The sequence below is a fragment of the Echiichthys vipera genome, assembly GCF_963691815.1.
Source record: "Echiichthys vipera genome assembly, chromosome: 22".
NCBI lineage: Eukaryota > Metazoa > Chordata > Actinopteri > Perciformes > Trachinidae > Echiichthys > Echiichthys vipera.
Window position 1 is genome coordinate 6,437,252 of NC_139847.1, and position 17,149 is coordinate 6,454,400.

At 42.1% G+C, this 17,149-nt stretch overlaps 1 protein-coding gene across 1 annotated transcript in view; it reads right to left on the reverse strand.

Moving 5' to 3' along the window:
• capn1 (calpain 1) overlaps positions 1–17,149 on the reverse strand; it is a 34,760-nt gene that overhangs the window by 9,805 nt on the left and 7,806 nt on the right. The window contains exons 3-7 of the mRNA XM_083937141.1: positions 16,295–16,364; positions 13,256–13,374; positions 4,473–4,606; positions 3,017–3,185; positions 745–828 (exon numbers count right to left, since the gene is read on the reverse strand). Coding sequence (XP_083793267.1) covers positions 745–828; positions 3,017–3,185; positions 4,473–4,606; positions 13,256–13,374; positions 16,295–16,364 — 576 coding nt within the window. The remainder of the gene's footprint in view (positions 1–744; positions 829–3,016; positions 3,186–4,472; positions 4,607–13,255; positions 13,375–16,294; positions 16,365–17,149) is intronic.

The following is a 17,149-nucleotide window of genomic DNA, read 5'->3' on the forward strand; positions in this document are numbered from 1 at the left end:
GATTAAAGTCAATCAACAGACACGATTTCAAGACGGGCGAGAGAGAGAGAGAGCCAGAGAGAGAGATACAATGAGAATAAAAAATGTAGATAAAACACAGTAGACAGGTGTCATGCTCAGCCTGAATTTGAACAAAACACCTGAGAACAGGAGGGTCTTCAATAAGGACTCAAAAACCTCTAGGGGCAGCCGCCGCAAAGGCTCCGCCCCCTCTGGTACTGGGGACTTCCAGCAGCATTTGATCTGCCTACCTCAGCGCTCTGGCTGGAGCGTGACAATGTAAAAGTTCAGTTACATTTATTTAAAGCTTTAAAAAACAAATTACAAAAGTTTAAAATCAGTCCTGAAGCAGACAGGGAGCCAGTGTAGCGAGGCCAAGACTGGTGCAATGTGGTCACGCTTTGTTTCGCCACTCAGGAGACGAGCGGCTGCGTTTTGCACGAGCTGATGTAGATATAGATCTAGTTGTTTGTTTTTGTAGACATCTGAATGCAGAAATGTTACATATTATACCTTTTAAAGCAAACGTTTTTGCTGATAAATGGTGCGTCTAATTTTCTCGTGGCTCATTCTTCTCAAAAAGAAAGCTTCCATTAAGTCAATGTGCGTTTAAAGGGTGAAAAATAAGGGTTCATTCAGCTGTGATTTGATGTTTTCTTACACTTCATACTGTACTTCTGAAATTGTTGCATCTGTTTTGGTTGCAAAACTGTTGTGCCGTGTTGGCCGAGAGATTTCGCTCACCTCGTCCACGCCAGTCACCGAGTAGGCGTGTCCCTTCACCAGCTTCTTGAACGTGACGGCCTCCATGTCCCTTGTGCTGGTGATCTGAGGATGAGGGTAAAACACAGACGACAGCAACGTGAAAAACAAGGTCAGGAGGATTGTGACAAAGACTGCGTAATGCCGCTCCGCATGTGACGGCAGATGACATCTGCGGTCGCACTAACAACGCGTCTCATCCATTAACACCATCAAACTTTATAGAGCGAGAAACCACAACAAGATGACTCTCTACAGTTGTTTAAAGGAGCAGCAGGTCAGCTGCAAACCTGATGACGTTCAAGGACTGCTAAGCGACCCACGCCATCCCTGTCGTCAATCTGGGTTCCACATTTATTATCGTAACAAATGGAAGATATGATTCTTTACTTCTGACTGAAAGGTGCAATAACTGTAAATGCAAAGGTTTCAGTTTTAATTATTAGGGCTTTTCTTTAAAGGTCCCGTATTCTGCACATTTTCAGGTTCATACTTGTATTTTTGGGTTTCTACTGGAACATGTTTACATGCATTAATGTTCAAAAACACATTATTTTTCTCTTCCTGTCTGTCTGAATATCTCTGTATTCACCCTCCGTCTGAAATGCTCCGTTTTAGCGCCTGTCTCTTTAAGACCCCCTCCTGAAAAAGACCAGTCTGCTCTGATTGGTCAGTGTTTCCGGGTCTTCTGCACCTTCACTCGCTGTGTCTCTGCACCATCATTGCAGCTGAGGAATGACTGTAACATCACTGTAGCAGCACTTTCTACCTTTATATACAATAGTTGTGAAATCATAACTGTACAGGAAGTCCTGACGGCTCTTTTAAAGACAAAGCGTCTGAATACGGGCTGGGTGCACTTCTCTCTGGATTGAGGGTTTTGATGCTTTCATAGTATTTCTAAAGCACCTCCATTTGCTTTATAATATAAAAAATAAACAGAAATCTCACTTTTTACAATATGGCACCTTTAAATCTTACCATAGTAAATATCAATCAACCAATATCTGTTGCTGTTAATCGCCATATTTTACTTTTTCATCATCTCCGGTGCAGGAAGCTCTTTTGTCTTTTGTCCTCTTTTATGATTTTCCCACCAGATGACCTGTATCGGCAGTTCTTCCTACGCAGACTGAGCAGTGCTGATTACAGACATATGTCCTTCAACAGGACAGACAAAATAGTTCAATCCCCTCTGTGTGCAAACACCCGGTGTCCATGAGAAACTGAAGTCCTGCCAGCTCTGACTTTTAGACCACACGCTTCCCTATCTCCACTGCCCTCTGCTGGTCCCAGATTAAATGACCCCACATTTTTCCACCATTACAGCAGCCTTTTCACTCAAACTGACCTATTTACAGTCTCCTCCTCAATTCACCCCTGCTCAGGGAGACTGAGCAGAGCTCTACGGGAAGAAAATACTTCACTTCTCTAACAAATTATTAGTATATACAGACTCATTTCTGTAATATATGACTGTGTAATCTGTCTTACTCTGTCAGAGTAATTTGAATCTATCTGGTTTCCCTGATCCCCACCACCCTATCCTAGACTTCAGAGGTCGGCATGTCTGGCTGCTTTTGACCTTTGACCTCACACTAACGGATGTGTCAGACAGTACACAGACTGTACATACAGCACACATACATACAGTACATACATACAATACACTTTACAAACACCTGTTTGATTTGTTAGAAGTGTTAAAGCACTGTAACCTGCTGTTTTAATGATTGAATTAACTGATAATATTGAAATTTTCTGCATTTATCTCTGAGTTTATAAAACACTAACTGAAGTAAACAGACACCACAGATTTGTCTCAATTTACATAGATGTCAGGAAGACAAAGGCAAGCGAATCTTCACATTTTTTTGTACTTTTACGACTTTAAATTAGTCGTTTAATGAATGCATTGATCGGCTTTGCATTCCAGCACTGCACTGCGTCACTAAAGGATTAATATTTCAAGTGTGAGATTTTAAAAAAGTGAGCGGAAAGTAGTTAATGCCTTTTAGGAGCACTGAGACTGAAAAATGCTGCCTTCAGCTGCAGAGCGTGACCTATTCATAAAGTAAAACCCTGCTATTATAGTAATCCATCAAACCATCTCTTTTCAGCCTATAAGAAACTGCTTATTACTTCACAATTTACCCAGTTATCCCAGTTAAGCACCAGTAAGTTAGCTCAGCACAAAGACTGGAAACTGGTTCTGTCTCTAAAGCAAAGGATGTGTGAATGTTGCGGTACTGACGTCTATGGAGCAGCCCAGCAGTGACCCTCTTTCTATGGCTCTGCTGATGATGCTGAAGAGGTCTGAGGGGGCTTTCCCCAGCTCGTACATCTCCGTCACGCCGCCTGTGAAGTCTTCAAAGCCCTCAGATGTGCTGCCCCCAGACAGAGCCTCATAACAGCCGTTCAACCTGCGACACGACAGGAGATTAATGAGAATCTTTCAAACAGTAAAAAGATAGGTTGATGTCAATGTTTATATCCTCTTAGAGTAATCTACTGTGCAACTACCATATACGAACATGAACCTACAAACAGAACAAAGCAAATGTAACAATGCATAAATCTCACTTCTACGTCACACTCTTCCCGTCTGCTCTCTGCTCTCTAACTGGGGAGGCCACTTCACTTGGCACCCATACACTTTCACACACAATGCTCTGCTTCATTTTAACAGTTTAATAAGTTTACAACTTGAGACCACAGCTGTCCACTGGAGCAGCTGCGCTCTCAAGTTGCTCAATAGCTCCATAAGGGCCCCAAGTGTTTTACAATCGTGTTCCTAAAACAGATTTCTTTCACGTCCAGAAACTCTCCGGACATAGACATCTTTGTACAGAATATTTTCTTCAATACGCCTTAAGTTCATCTGAGTTGAGACGTGGACCCATATTTATGTCGTGTTTGTATCGTGGTGGATTTAGTATACATATGAGCTGCAGTCACATATGAACCAAATGATGCAGGCACCAACCAAGTGATAAATAAAATAAATGAGGACGTTCTGAAAAGTCAAAGGTGTAGCAACAACAACAACATATCATTTAACATTTTGTTTTATGATGCGACATTAATATATCTTTAGTATTGACTCAGAGTTCATTAAGTGTTTGTTATGTCTGCTTCATGGATGGATAACTGAGCGGGCCTAACAGGCAAGAGGGTTAGAGGTCCCCCTGGCCTTCACCTGCAAAATTTCACTCAAAGAGATACACAGCGACCACTAAGTGATGCAAAACAGCTGCAAAGAGACACAAAGAGACTCACAACAACTATAAAAAATGCAAAACAACCACAAATAGACACCAAACAACCACAAAGAGAGACAAAGAGACTCACAACATATACGGAAAGACACAAACAACCACAAAGAGTTGCAAAAGAGATGCAAAACAGCTGCAAAGAGACTCAGAGACTCAAAACAACAATGAAAAGGAGCAAAACAACCACAAAGAGACACAAAACAGCCACAAATAAACACCAAACAACTACTAGATATAAAACAGCTGCAGAGACAAAAAGCCATCACAAAGAGACTCACAACTATAAAAGAAAGGAAAACAACCACAAAGAGACACAAAATTATTCATCACAAAGCAACTGCAAAGAGACACACTTCCTGTGTGGAGGTGGTGGTTTTGCATATGTGTGTCCAGGGCCCCAATGTTTCATCATCCACCAATGTCTGCCAGTCTTACTTTGCATAGGCCTTTTCCAGCAGCGCGCTCCAGAACTCGGTTCCCTCTGCCGAGTGGACGAACAGCAGCTTCCCATCCTTCACTGGCAGCCGGTCATCGATCACCACCTCCACCCACTCGCCAAACTGCCAGAACTGCACAACACACAGAAAACACCAATATTACAACTCACCTCACAGACAAGCTTTATCAAGACACACTTAAAGTACAATATATATTAAACCTCTTCTTAATAAGCCCAGTCTTGATCCACAGGTTCTAGCCAACTATAGACCTATATCTAACCTTCCTATCCTCTCTAAGATCCTCGAGAAATTAGTCAGTTACGTGACTTTTTACTTAACAATGAGTTATTTGAGTCGGGATTTAGGATAAATCATAGCACTGAGACAGCACTGGTGAAAACAACCTTCTAATAGCTTCAGACAAAGGACTTGTTTCTGTACTTGTTTTATTAGATCTTAGTGCTGCCTTTGACACTATTGACCATCACATCCTGCTACAGAGCCTGGAGCATCTAATTGGCATTAAAGGAACCACATTAAGCTGGTTTAAGTCTTATTTATCAGATAGATCTCAGTTTGTACATGTTAATGACATATCAGTCACGGAGTTCCACAGGGTTCTGTCCTTGGACCGACTCTATTCACCTTATATATGCTTCCTTAAGGAAATATTATAAGGAAGCGCTCCATAAATTTCCATTGTTATGCTGATGATACACAATTATATTTGTCGATCAAACCAGAAGAAACCGACCAGTTAACTAAACTTGAAGTGTGCGTTAAGGAAATAAAAACCTGGATGACCTGCAATTTCAGGATGCGGCAGTAAAATGTAAGTCATATTCACAATAATATAGATATCGTTAAAGTTACTGTTACTTTTGTGGTTGCTAGCATCTTTCGGACTGTTCTGCCTGTACTTGTGTCTGTCTTTGTGTCTGTCTTTGATTGACCTGTCTCTCTGTCTGTCTCTCTCTCTCCTTTCTTTCTCCCCAACCGGTCAAGGTCGTGATAGAGCTCGGTCTGTTCGTTCTTGCCTGTTGAAGGGAAGGTTTTCATTGCCACTGTGTGCACAAGGTTGCTGGATTAATACTGTATATGATAACTATAATAATAATTATTATTATGATTAAACTAACGCGACTAGATTGCTGCTCATGGGGGAATTGTTGGGTCTCTGTAAATCCAGAATAAGTCATAGAGTGTGGTCTAGATCTACTCTATATGTGAAGCGTCTTGAGATAACTTGTTATGATTTGTCACTGTAAATTAAAATGTAATTGAAATTGAAATTATTTCCCGTGCTGCTTTCAGTTATCGTGCAGCTGGCCAGATTTACTGATGCTTCACTCAGCTCAATTTTCTTTGGTTTGAGCGCAGGAGAGGGACAAAGATGAATCAGCAGTTTATCACGTTTTACGTCATAAAAAGAGACAAACAGGTGACATCGAAGAGACATCTGAGAAATGCTGCAGTTCCAAACCTGCTTTTGTGTTTCAACCTTAAAATAAATACATAATATTAAACTCCTCGCCCTCACAGATCATTGAAACATCTCAAAACCAGTCCTGCAAGCAAATCGTTGATTTACAAGCCAAAGTGAAATGCCATAAAAATGAGTTGAACCAAAGTTTTAATTTCTCTCCTTTGACTGGGAGTTCAAACAAGACTTTGCAACGCAGAAGATTTCGAAAATGTTTTCCACATTATAGGCCTTAAAGCGTGACTGTGTGACTGTTGGCCACTAGGGAGCAGAAAAGACCTACACAACATGTATATACTGTACATACACACAATATATATCATATGCTTTAAAAAGGGTTGCAATAGGCTTAGGTCAATGTCAGAGATGTCTGTTGACAAGCAATAAAACATGCTGTAAATTTTATAAACATTAAAGGTTCCACATCAGGCTCATTTTTAGGCTCATAATTGTATTCAGGGTGTCTGCTAGAACATGTTTACATGCATTAATATTCAAAAAACACATTATTTTTCTCATCCTGTCTGTCTGAATATACCTGTATCCTTCCTGCCACCAATGAGCAAACCATCTGAAGTCCATTAAGTACTGAACCACTCTGTGCCGTTCAGACTCATCTCCCAGTGTGCCTGATGTTCTGGCATCGAGGTGTGAATTACACTCTGGAAATGTGACACAGCTTCAAAAAGATGAGACTCCATCTACACTGACGCTGGTACGCACCTTTTATCCCTCCACTTTGGCCACTCAGTTGTCATTTTTTGACACCCGAAAAACTGAGACATTTGAAAATTGTCCCCTGGGTGCATCATGTCCTCTGGATAATAACCTGTTCTAGACAACGTGAGGTATGAGTGCCTGTCTTTTAGGCAACTGAGAAACCAGTTGACTCATACAAAAAAAAAAGCTTGAGGCAGAATGCAAATGAAGAGCTCAAAGTGTTGTGAAAGAGTTATAATTCTTTGTCAAAGTAGTTAGGTTTGTAGGACGGAGAGAGAGGAGGGGAGCGTTGCAGGATTGTAAATAAAAAAAGTCACATCTGGGGTTTGTGTGCGTGTAAATGTGAATTTACAGATTACGCATCACGTCAGCGTGAAGCAGGCGGACAGACGGATGGATGGATGAATTGTGCATGCTCTGCGGAGCTAAATCAACCTCTGGGGGGAGCTGTGTCACAACACGGCTGACTGAAGACGACACAAAGCGCACACACTCTTGCCCCTGGCTGACACACACACACACACACACACACACACAGATTTCTTCATTTTTACTCGTTCACGCTAACACCGCTGAGCGTTTAGAAATTAGCCTTTCGCCACCATGCCTTGCAGTTAAGAGTTTGGGAAATCCTCGACACAATTCGGCAAAACACTCACCAGAATTTCCTGCGTGAAACGTGCTATAATAAGAATGTGATAAAAGATTCTGCCCCAGTTAGGTTTCATTTGTTTCCAACTGACATGGCTGAGATTGCCTAGTTTATAATTCATTCTCCCTCCTTTTATTTGCCCGTCTCGCTCTCTCGCTCGCTCGCTCGCTCGTTCACCCTCCCTCCTTTTTTCAGTCCTGCTTTAATTAAGAGTCCCACTGCCAGCGATCATAATTACATTCTGGGATGACTCATGCAGGTCTGGGTAATTTATCCAGAGGCTTAAAGGATCCAAAATGATACAAAGGGGAATCCCTGGAAGACTCCGCGGCACACAAAAGGGAACAGAGAATGGAAACATGCTCGGGCAGAAACAAAATCTGCAAGTAATGGAAACACGCGAGCATGAAAACATTTATCATCTGCAAAACAAACACAATGAAGGGAGGCTGAAACAGAAAAAGGAGACTATGAAAGTAGGGCAGCCGGATGCATTGATGAGTTTCAAGCATTTTACATTAAAACACATGCATACAAGAACAAATGAAAGTATTATTTCCACTCATTCTAGCAGAGAGGATGTGTATGTGTGTGTATATACACTGGACATCAATATTAGAGAACACGTTATGAATACTTCATTTGTTCTGAAATGTTGTTTTTCTTTATTATTCCTCGGTTACTTTGCAAGATGGCGAGTCGCTCTAAGGTGACTGAAACCCTGCTGAACGGGCCTAACAGGCAAGAGGGTCAGAGGTCCAGATGGAAATAATCAGTCAAAATGGGCAAAATACTCTGCTTTCCCTTGGATGACTTCGCTGTGATTGAGTCACTAGCCCCAGCACACAACACTAGTGTGTGTGTGTGTGTGTGTGTGTGTGTGTGATGGAATTTATTGACCCTCCGATACTATATGAGTCAGCACGGCTTAAAGGACAGTTCAGAGAAATGAACAATTACCTACACAGATGTTTGATTCTCTGTCCTCAGGGTTAACGGATGAATTTCCCTACTATGCTATAGCCTAACCTCAGTCTGTGTGTGTGTGTGTGTGTGTGTGTGTGTGTGTGTGTTTTGGCAGTTTGATTTGTCAGTCTGCTTGTTCCTGGCAGAGCAGCTTCCGTGAATACATTGTAGGTCGGTTCATATACATGTAATATGTGTCTTTGATGTGTGGGAGCTTCCCCTCTGTTGCCCCGGTTAACTTCCTTGTTCTCGCTCTCTCCCTTGTTAACACTTGGCAGGCTTCCAGTGTGGCTGGCAAAAACCCTCACAGTGCACTAAAGAGGGCAGCCGACTCAGCTCAAAGTCCTCTGCGACAAAGCAGGTTGAGATGGAGGGAAATTAGAGGCTGCACAAAATATTAAAATATCAATCAGACAATATTATATTCTCAGATTGAACACATTAGCTCCGAAAAGAGGTTCACAGTCGCTCTGGCTGTGCAGACGAGCTGACGGACGAAGCCGGAGACGTGCTCGTGTAAGATCAGAGGACTCACACTCAGGTAATGAGGCATGTGAGCTCACAGACGGATCCACTCCTCCACAGCTCCTCCCGACGTCTTTCACAATTAGAACTGAACACTGACAGGAAGTAAAAATAGACCTACAGTCGAATAAGCTCCTCTCTGAAGTTTAAATAGTTTCAGGAGGCTCACTTCTTATTCTTAGCAAGACTGCATCTTGCATCATCACTCTGGAGTCTTATTTGGACAGGATTAGGTTACTGCGGGGAGATGGGGTAAAATAGTATTACCTCAGGACTTTTGTAATATACAGCAAATTCACGCGGGATGAAGAAATCCCGGATTCGCCCAGAGGTGGGAGGGGTTTCTTGATTTACGCACTACGCACCTCCCTGTCTCCATGTGCGTGCTACGTAGCTTCCTGATATCACAAAATTAGGTAAACACAAAACTAAAGGACAGAATTATCTAAAAAAGTGATTAGAGTGTGTATTGGCCAAGCCCCCCCTACTGCAACTTCCTGGTTGATCCAATAAGGAAGTGCCAAAAACTGCAGTTCTCCGAGTGTCCACTAGGAGTAGTTTGTACAAAAGAGCAGTTTCTCATTGACCCCCATGTTAAACAGGTCGTTTTCACAGCATCATTAAACCTGTTTAAGGCCTGGTACAAAAAAACATTATAGCCTGTATGATTAGGTCATATCTCCATGACAACACTGAGGGTGAATATTTTTGTACCAGGCTAGTTTTTATTTTATTGGAGGTTAAAGTTTATGAATAATTAGATGTCTGGCCTCTTTAGTGACAGCTTGCCTCTGGTCCTCACTTCTCCTCGAAGTAAAACGTCAGCCAGATGGACGTATCTCCCTCCCCCAAACGTCACATACATGCCCTTTTTTGGTCAGAGAGCGGAGTCAAAGTCTGACAAGATGGCGACTCCCGTAGGGGAGGACGATTGGATCAGGTTGAGAGAGTGGACTCCGACGGAGAGGCTACGTCCATTTTTTATACAGTCTATGTTATCGACAGGATTATGAGTGAATATTAACATGTGTTTTACAGAGGGTGGTATTCGGACGGGACTAGTTTTACCTGAGGTATTTTTTCTGGACCGTTTAACAGGAGGAAGTGACATTCTCTGGAATATATGCTGACATGGCACATTTGAACATTACTAAAACCGCTGGGAAAAATGATCTTACCCCACATCTCCACATTACACTAGTCACGTCCGAATAGGACTTAGGATATCAAGAAATCAGATTTACATGGCGTTCAGGTTTGTTTCCTTGTAAAGTGGAAGATTAAACTTAATGTATTATATTAGCTTAGGTACTTACCCCGAGAGTGGTAGAAAGTGCAAAGTTTGACCTGTTGAAAGCCATTTTGTCAGCTTAATCAAACATCATCTTCATCAGTACGCATGTAAGAGGGCAACTTTAGCATTAAAGGGACAGTTCACCCCCATATCCCCAAGTGTAGTTGCGTTCACATCCATGAAACCTCAGTGTGATTACTTCCTCATGCAGTGCAGGTACTTTGTTTATTGCGTTCATTCAGGTTGTAAAAGATAAGACATTCAAATGGAGCTTCTCATAACTATAAACTACTGCTGCAAGAGATTTCCATATGTCTCATACTGTGCTGAATGCATGTGTTCATCTCCTCACTGAGCATCATAAAAAGGGGTTTGTGATCAGGCCAACACCTGTGTCACTAGTCCAGTGTGCAGCAGCTACGGCGTGGTGTCTAATTTGCCTTTGTGTGTGTGTATCTGGAGTATTTTGTGTGCAAAAGCAAAGTTCAGCTGATAAGGGGCGGCAGTCTGAGGAAGGCTCGCACCGTAGAGACAGAATAAATACAACAAATATTTTTAAATTTTGTCACAAAGCAGCAGGACCTGTCCCTCGAGCAGGAGAGGACACACATCAGTGTTGATTGCAATCACTAGCTTTGTCTTGATTGACGGGACTGACTATATGATTATATCTTTGCTGGTTTTAAAATTCTCTCTGTGATAAAGAAATGGGTGTCTGACAGTGACTCAAATCCTCCCAGGTGAAGTTTATTGACTGACTGGGTGTGGATCTGAGAAGGTAGTTATCTCCGATGACTCAGAGAGAAAGAAGTAAAAAAGAGCAGATTATGAAAGAAAAACAAAAACGGTTATAATTCCTCATTCTTCGTGGGAAAGTCTAGTGAGAGACCGAAGAAGTTAAGCTCTTAGTTGACTCACTGGTGCAACGTCTTAAGCACCACTGAGCAATAAACTTCACACTAGGACTATAACGGCAGATTACTTTCGTTATCAAACCATCTATAAATCGTTTTATGATGAATCTCGTGTCATCCTGCAAATGCTTATTTTGTTGGGTTGACAGTTAAAACACCAGAAGGTTAAAAATTGTCATGTTTTTTATTATAAAGCAGGTGGAGGTGCTTTAGAAATGCTGTGAAAGTATCAAAAAGCTCAGTCCACAGAGAAACGCACACATCCTGTATTTAGAAACTGTGCCTTTAAACGAGCCGTCAGCACTCCTGTACGTTGTGATGTCACAGCTATACTATATACAGGTAGAAAGTTCTGCTACAGTGCTGTTACAGTCGTTCCCCGGCTGCAACGAGAGTGCAGAGATGCAGAGAGTGAAGATATGAAAGACCCAGAAACACTGACCAATCAGAGAAGACTGGTCTTTTTCAGGAGGGGGTCTTAAAGAGACAGGCGCTAAAACGGAGCGTAAGTACAGGTATGTTCAGAAGGACATGACGAGAAAAAATAAAGTGTTTTTTAAACATTAAAGCATGTAAAAATGTTCTAATAGAAACCCAAAATACAAGTATGAACCTGAAAATAAGCAGAATATGTGTCCCCTTTAAATAGGATAAAGATCAGTTACATTATTCTCAGCTAACTTTTCATTTCATCACTATTTCACATTAATTCAGCAGTAGCATAAACGTCTGCAACAGGGCTCATATGAATCGGTAAGCTGCTCTGTGTCGTGCTGAAAACAAACTAAGGTATGAATAAGGGGAAAGAAACTGACAACTGATAACATCAGGGACCTTCCTGTGACTCAAAACCACATGTAACCACAGCGAGAGATCAACGACTCCACGGGTTCAGTGTGAACAAACACACCGCTGCGTATCAAAATGTGACAAAGTGTTGAACCAAAGTAAACAACAGTTCGCACAACCAGTGGTGCGCCACACAGGAAATGACACAACAGGAAGGAGTTGGGGCAGAAACACATTTAGTGAAGTGAGCTACCACAGGACAGCCGGCCCCTGGATCCAACAGCTTTTCATTCCCTTACTATGAAAGTCCTCAGCTTATGTTAACGGATATATTCTCTCTGCTTACAGTGACACGTATTTATCTCTCTTCTAAAATAAAACCCTTCACATATTCATCTCCAGTGTCAGTGGTTGGAAAAGCTGACTGAGATTGATTAAATGGTCATGAAATTGAATTCAATTGTCAACTATTAAAATAATCTGCGACTAGTTTCATAATCGTTTAATCGCTTTGAGTCATTTTTTTAAGAAATACAAAGTCAGAATTCTCTAAATCCAGCTTCTTAAATGTGAATATTTTCTGGTTTCGTTCCTCTTCTATGACAGTAAACTGATTTTCTTTGAGTTGTGGACAAAACAAGACTTGTGAGGACGTCGTCTCAAGCTTCGGGAAACACTGAGCCAATTTTTTTTACCACTTTTTGGATATTTTATAGACCAAACAACTAATCGATTGATCATGATAAGGATTGACGTATTAATCGTTAACGAAATTAGTCATTAGTTGCAGCCCTTAAAAGTTATTTTTCATGCACAAATGGCAGAAATGCGTGTTTCAGCTTCTCAAATGTGGAGATTTTCTCTGTTTAAGATCAAACTGAATAGGTTTGGGATTCTTTTTTTAAAGAGACATTTAAAGACATCACCTGCGACTTTGAGAAACTGGGATGGACAATTTTTTCATCATTTTCTGATATTTTATACATCAATCGAGAAAACAATGGCCTAATCCAGGGGTGGGCAATTCCGGTCCTGGAGAGCCACTGTCCTGCATGTTTTAGATTTGTCTCTGCTCCAACACACCTGAGTCTAATGATTTGATCGTTATCAAGCAGCTGATGCTTGTCACAGTTTGATTATTGTTAGACTCAGGTGTGTTAGGGTGAGGAGGAACCTAAAACATGCAGGACAGTGGCTCTCCAGGACCGGGATTGCCCACCCCTGGTCTAAGCCCATGAAGTCTACTGTATACATGATATGGCCACCTGCTAGAGAAGAGTGGGCAGTGTTGGCTGTGTTTATTGTGTCTATTCTTAGACACACTGTATATGTGTGTGTGTGTGTGTGTGTGTGTGTGTGTGTGTGTGTGTGTGTGTGTGTGTGTGTGTGTGAGTGTGTGCTTGTGTGTGAATGCAGGAAGTAAAGCTCTTGTCACCTGGAAGTGAAAGATGCCGGCATAGCCCTGCTGGAATCCCTGTCCATGAGGAACCACTCTGTGGAGGAGGTTGTCATTTAAGGTCAGCGAGGCGATGGCTGCCAGCAGCCAGCAGTCCCCTACACACACACACACACACACACACACACACACACACACACACACACACAGAGTTTTATTACCCAGGTCAGCGCTGAGACTCACTCTACATCCATCCCCATATCAGCAGAGGGCTTTAAAAAAATCTGAACTATTTTCCAGAAAAGTCTGATTCATTCATTTTGGGCTGAAGTTTGAATGCACTTGGAGGCTCAGTGAGTCAAACTGCCATTTTCCCATAACCCACTCAGTAAAGACAAGACTGTTTGAATAAGCTTTGCCCTCTGGGAAATGGGAGAGGCTCTTGTTCCACTGCAGCGAAGAGAGGAGCTGAAACTACCACAGCTCCACAAAAAGTCACTGATGTGGATGGTTTGAGCCATCATACACATATGTTATGATGTACTGTGTCGGAAAGGTTTCTCCGTTAGAGGACGGAAATACCCCTGACTGACGTACTCTTTACCCTCGTGCGAGCTCTGAGATAATCTCATCAAAAACAGAAATCTATGTGGTGTGATCTGGGAGGAGTTGAACATTTTGATTGGCTCATTCCAAAGGTCATGACTGTTTCTGTTTGACTGTGCTGGTTAATGATGCACCGTAATGTTGCACTTCTATTAAATAAGTCATTTAAAGAAGCACGGGTGCCATAGCAAGGTCACATTCCCCTGGTTGGGCCATGTAAGAGATAAGCCACCACATGAAAAGAGTACTCGTTCCTTGGGGTTGGGCTGTGAGACAAAGTGAAGCGTAGTGTTTTCTCGCATTTTTCGGGGTTATTGTTTTGCGATTCAGCTGCTCCTCTGGGAGCGAGGGGGAGGTCGGGTAAAGCATTTCGAGGCTGAGGGGGCAAAGTTGCTTCCTGCGCTGCCGGAGCGACTCCGACAGAGGGAGGGTGGCCTTGTTTACAGATGTGAGGCCGAGAAACAACGCATGAATTATGGATGCAGCTCTGTGTTGAGCGGGAAACATCTCAGGCAATAAACTGCTACTGGTTCTGCTGAAGCGACTGTTGTGAAGTGTCGTCTGTTCCTCTCTCCTTCAGGCTCCGTCCCTCTCCATCTGTCTGACCTTTGATGCTTCATCGAAATGTTTATTTCAAATATGTAAATACATGAAAACAGAAAACAAACACTATAAAAATAATAAAGCAAAACGATCGTGCCATTGCAGGCAGACAAAAAATAAATTCAAAAAGCCCCCGCATACAAAAATAATTTCAGCAAAAAATATTAAATCAAAATAACAATAAACTTTATGTGTATAGGGTGGGTTTTCTCCGGGTTCTCCGGTTTCCTCCCACAGTCTAACGTAGGTGTGAATGGTTGTCTGTCTCTGTTCGTCTCTATGTGCCCTGTGATAGACTGGCGTCCTGTCCAGGGTGTACCCCGCCTCACGTCCGATGTCAGCTGGGATCGGCTCCAGCACCCCCGCGACCCCGACAGGGATAAGCGTCTGAAGATGAATGAATGAATGTATAGCTCCTTTCCTACACGAAATGCAGCCCAGCGTGCTTTACAACAAAGAAATGACATGCACCAAGTGCTTCACATTAAAAAGTCACAGAATGAACACCCACAGATATAAATAAAATCAGTTAAGAATAAAATACATAGAATGCATCTTCACTGCACTTGATAATACTAGAATAAGTAAGGTTAAAGACAATGAGGATTACAAATAGATAATAATAAAAATAAAGTTCTGCACCGTACTAGGACAAAAGTCTGTACCAAAAATCTGTTAAAACTGGGTAAAAATCCTTTAGTTAAAGGCTCAAATGAAGGGATAGGTCTTTAGCTTTCTGTTCTTTTCGAGCTGGTCTCCCTCACACTTCACATATTAAATATTCAAGTTGACTAAATGAATATTCCTCTTCTTGTTCTTGCACACGAAGGTCAGTTAAGGCCTCTCCATCTCTCAGTCTGTAAACACAGTATAAAGTCTTCTGCGGCGCTGTAGAAGCTTCCTAAGGTCTGAGATTAAAACACTCAGTCTGTAAACACAGTATAAAGTCTTCTGTGGCGCTGTAGAAGCTTCCTAAGGTCTGAGATTAAAACACTCAGTCTGTAAACACAGTATAAGTTCTTCTGTGGCGCTGTAGAAGCTTCCTAAGGTCTCAGATTAAAACACTCAGTCTGTAAACACAGTATAAAGTCTTCTGTGGCGCTGTAGAAGCTTCCTAAGGTCGTAGATTAAAACACTCAGTCTGTAAACACAGTATAAAGTCTTCTGTGGCGCTGTAGAAGCTTCCTAAGGTCGTAGATTAAAACACTCAGTCTGTAAACACAGTATAAAGTCTTCTGTGGCGCTGTAGAAGCTTCCTAAGGTCTGAGATTAAAACACTCAGTCTGTAAACACAGTATAAAGTCTTCTGTGGCGCTGTAGAAGCTTCCTAAGGTCTGAGATTAAAACACTCAGTCTGTAAACACAGTATAAAGTCTTCTGTGGCGCTGTAGAAGCTTCCTAAGGTCTGAGATTAAAACACAGAATACTAGATGAGTTTGAAAAACATGGGTCCAAAATGAAGAGACACTATCAAGTTGCATTATGCATTAAGTGTAGCGACTTAGTGAGGTGATTTAAGGTTTTACTGCCTCTGCTGCTTCGATTTAGAGGGCTCTTTTTTTATCCAAGCTAACCTGATAATGGTAAATCTTTTTATTAAAATAACATCTTATCTAATTATGGGGGTAATGTTATCTGTGGTTCTGAACGGAGAGGGAAGCCGCTAATTAACGTAGATCCAGACGACCTGGCAAGCCTCCAGTCACCCTTTTCTTTTAGCTTACGCCAGCATTTCTCAGTTTTGGCTTTCTCTCTGATTAAATTGAAGCTACGTCTCTCCTTTCCTGTCCTGTCCTCTCGTGTCCTCTAATAGCCGGATCACTCAGGGGTAACAGTGAAACAGATGGGAGCTCTCCCAGTTGGACTCACCAAGAGATCCCTGACAGATGTCCGTGCGAGTAGCTCCGTCTACGATGAACTCAGGGCGCTTGCAAAACTCCTGTCGGGTGTACAAACACAAACAAACAAACAAATTAGTGCGATGCTTGCTTTCGGATACACATTTTACAAGTATGTTACATTTGTTGCCTGTCTCATGCTCACTGTCTTGACTAGTAAAGAGTCTAATCCACATGAAGTAGACATGTTTGTATCATGCCCCCACCACAGCGACTTCCTGGTTGATCCAATCAGGAAGCTCCAAAAACTGCAGTTCTCTGAGTGTCCACTAGGGGCAGGTTTCATAATAGAGCAGTTTCTCATTGACCCCCATGTTAAACAGGCCGTTTTCACAGCATCATTACACCTGTTTAAGGACTGGTACAAAAACTATTATAGTCTGTATGTTTAGGTCATATCTCCATGACAACACTGAGGGGTGTGAATGTTTTTGTATCAGGCTAGTTTTTATTTTATTGGAGGTTAAAGTTTATGAATAATTAGTGGTGCTGCCTCTTGAGTGACAGCTAGCCTCTGGCCCTCACTTCTGCTCGGAGGTAAACGTCAGCCAGATGGACGTCTCTCCCTCCCCCCAATGTCACATACATGCCCTTTTTTGATAATGAGGCGGCGTCAAAGTCTGACAAGATGGCAACTCCCGTAGGCGAGAACGATTGGATCAAGTTGAGAGAACGGACCTTGTCGGAGAGGCTACGTCCATTTTTCATTCAACAAGTCAAACCTCCACATTGCTAGTTAAATATCCTACCCGTATGAGTCTCAAACAGATGTCTGTATGACCCAGTTGGTAACTCACTAGCCTGTTTTGAAAAATAGTTGGGAGAC